The sequence below is a fragment of the Octopus bimaculoides genome, chromosome 4 (genome assembly GCF_001194135.2).
Source record: "Octopus bimaculoides isolate UCB-OBI-ISO-001 chromosome 4, ASM119413v2, whole genome shotgun sequence".
Lineage (NCBI taxonomy): Eukaryota > Metazoa > Mollusca > Cephalopoda > Octopoda > Octopodidae > Octopus > Octopus bimaculoides.
The window spans coordinates 23,012,773-23,015,465 of record NC_068984.1 but is presented as its reverse complement, the minus strand read 5'-3'; the positions used below and the strand labels follow the sequence as shown (position 1 = coordinate 23,015,465).

General features: G+C 36.4%; 1 protein-coding gene across 8 annotated transcripts in view; it reads right to left on the bottom strand.

Annotated features, from left to right (window-relative positions):
• Window positions 1-2,693, bottom strand: part of LOC106876760 (serine/threonine-protein phosphatase 6 regulatory ankyrin repeat subunit C) — a 72,025-nt gene that overhangs the window by 20,011 nt on the left and 49,321 nt on the right. For all 8 annotated transcript variants that reach the window (XM_014925487.2, XM_014925452.2, XM_052966942.1 and 5 more), the window contains one exon: window positions 1,043-2,122. In XM_014925487.2, coding sequence (XP_014780973.1) covers window positions 1,043-2,023 — 981 coding nt within the window. In that variant the 5' untranslated portion in view covers window positions 2,024-2,122. The remainder of the gene's footprint in view (window positions 1-1,042; window positions 2,123-2,693) is intronic.

The following is a 2,693-nucleotide window of genomic DNA, read 5'->3' as shown; positions in this document are numbered from 1 at the left end:
GAATGAATTTCCTTAAAATAATAGGTATATATAAAAACATATTGTTTATATTCATTTAAAAGAAGAAAATGGATATTGGGAAGTTAATGATTGTTTATTGCTGTTAATAATTAACAATTATTAATTTCTCAATTTCCATTTTCTTCTCCTTTTAAATGCACACACACACACATATGTATAGGTAGTGGGGCGCTCCAAAAGGGGTCTCAGAGAGTAGCGTCCCTGCCTTCTTAAGCTAGTTTTCCACCACATATCTTAAAAATCATGGTAGAGGCTTTGATCTTGTGACCACTCATGTCTGGAAACTGATGTTGGGGGTAAGCAAGGGCATGCTCCCCATAGAAAATCCAGCTCCAAAAATGCCTCAGGATAAGCAAAGGAGAATGGGCACCAGCCAGCCCAAAGGTTGGGGTGGGCTGTACCTGCCTGCTTCAGTTGCTATTACATTGAGGCAGATCCAGCCTCCCCCATTAATGTGGACAAAACCCAGATCTAAAACCCTGGATGATATGATGATGATGATAATGATGATGATATCTATGTGTGTGTGTGTCTTTGTGTCTGTGTTTGTCCCCACTCACTGTCTGACAACTGGTGTTGGTGTATTTATGTCTTCACAATTTAGCAGTTCAGCAAAAAGAGACCAATACAATAAGGACTAGGTTTAAAATAATTAAGTCCTAGGATCAATTTGTTCGACTAAAAACCCTTCAAAGCAGTGCTCCAGCATGGCTGTGGTCAAATGACTGAAACAAGTAAAAGATAATTATCAAGAACAAGAATGAAAATGTTTGTGTTCTGGTGAACATCTCAATCATTTTCAATCAGAATCTTGCCTAAAAAGGGGCTAAGAAGTGCAAGGCCCTTGAAATGCTGCAATACAATGTTGCCATTCAATAGATAGAGACCATTAAGAATAAATACCAGAGCAAAATAGTGAGGTTGATGTGATTGACTAAACCCCTGGAGGGAGTGCTCCAGTATGGCTGCAGTCCAAAAACTGAAATAAATAAAAGAAGAAAAGAAATAAAACAAGACAAACCTGATTAATTTTTGTCGTTAAATCATGGCTAATTCCTAATACGCCATGGACAATTGGTGTGAAGCCAGCAGCTAGCAATATACGACATGAAAGTAGCTCTTTGCTGTGGAAAGTAACAATCTCTGGATTTTCAAGAATTGATTTTGAAAGACTCATTGACACAAGAGCTGTCATTTCTTCAGAAGTGATGGAAGCTCCATAGGACAGAAGAATTTTGATTTTGCTAAATGAATTGTGAGCGTAAGCAAATATGAGTGGTTTTTGTTTTGTCCAAGCACCCCCTATGTTTACATTAGCTCCGTAAGAAAGTAAAAGTTTCACAACATCAGCACTGACTGTTTTCATAGAGCATGCAGTTCCAAGAGGACTACGTCCACTCTCATCCAACATGTTAACATTCATTCCAGAATCTAGAAGTTCTTTTACATGGCTGTACTGTCCATATTGGATTGCAACTGGCAAACAAGTTTCATCCCTCTGAGCACCAGCTCTTAAGAGCAGATTGGCAATGTTTAAAGCTGGAACAATATTAAAGTTTAGTGTGTCTTCAGCAGCCTTGCAGACTAGCTTTAAAGGTGTGAATCCACTTGAAATGGTAACATTTACTAGACTCCCAGCTGCAATGAGGATTTTGACGAGCTGAGCATTAAGGTTCATGCATGCAAAATATAAAGGAGTTCTGTCTTTATCATCCTTTGCATTAACATCGAAACCTCTTTCAAGCAGTAATTTGATGATTGTAAAACTCTTAGAATTCTCCTTTGGAATGCAGACCAAATGCAAAGGTGTTTTGCCATCTAAAGTACTTTGGTTGTTTTCAATATTTTCATCTTCAAGAATTTCTTTTACGTCATCTGTGTTTAATGTTGCACAGCTAATACACAGTGGACATTCTCCTATGTCTATAGATTTCTTATGTTCACGTACATCTCCAATATATTGTTCCATGTACTGGAAATTATCCATTGTAATAAACTCCATTTTGGCTGTTTTTGTCAACTTTCCTGTGTTCAATATTGGTATATGTCCAGAAAAAATAGTTCCAAATCAACAAGAATTTATTTCGAAAACCATGGTAAACTGCAATGAAGATAAAATTGCTCAAATTAGTTATTTAGAAAACAGGAGCAGTGAGATTAAACATTTATTGATGATGGTGTAATTTAAGTGGAAAATTAATGGCATCATTCTGATCAGGCTTGGAAGACCTGTGATAGCTATGGACACTGTCCGTTCTCCTAGAGCCAGCAACTGACAAAGAAAAAAAACGAAAAAAAAAAGCCGAAAAAACCCCCCAGAATAGTCCATCATTCAGTTACACACTTTATAGACAAATATTCATAAGATCATCAGCTAGCATTAAGAGAGTTTGAATTCAGTACTGCGAGCTAAAAAGGGATTTATTAATTACCTGTTGCTCCCACTACTTACAGACTTTTCACTTTGTCAAAGTTCTCAATTATTTAATGATTATGGTGATGATGATGATGATGATAGCAACCACTTTAACTAACTCTCTCTCTCTGTATGTATATATATTTATATATTCTTTTATTCTTTTACTTGTTTCAGTCATTTGACAGCAGCTATGCTGGAGCACCACACAGACAAACAAACATATACATATACATACATATACATATATATATAT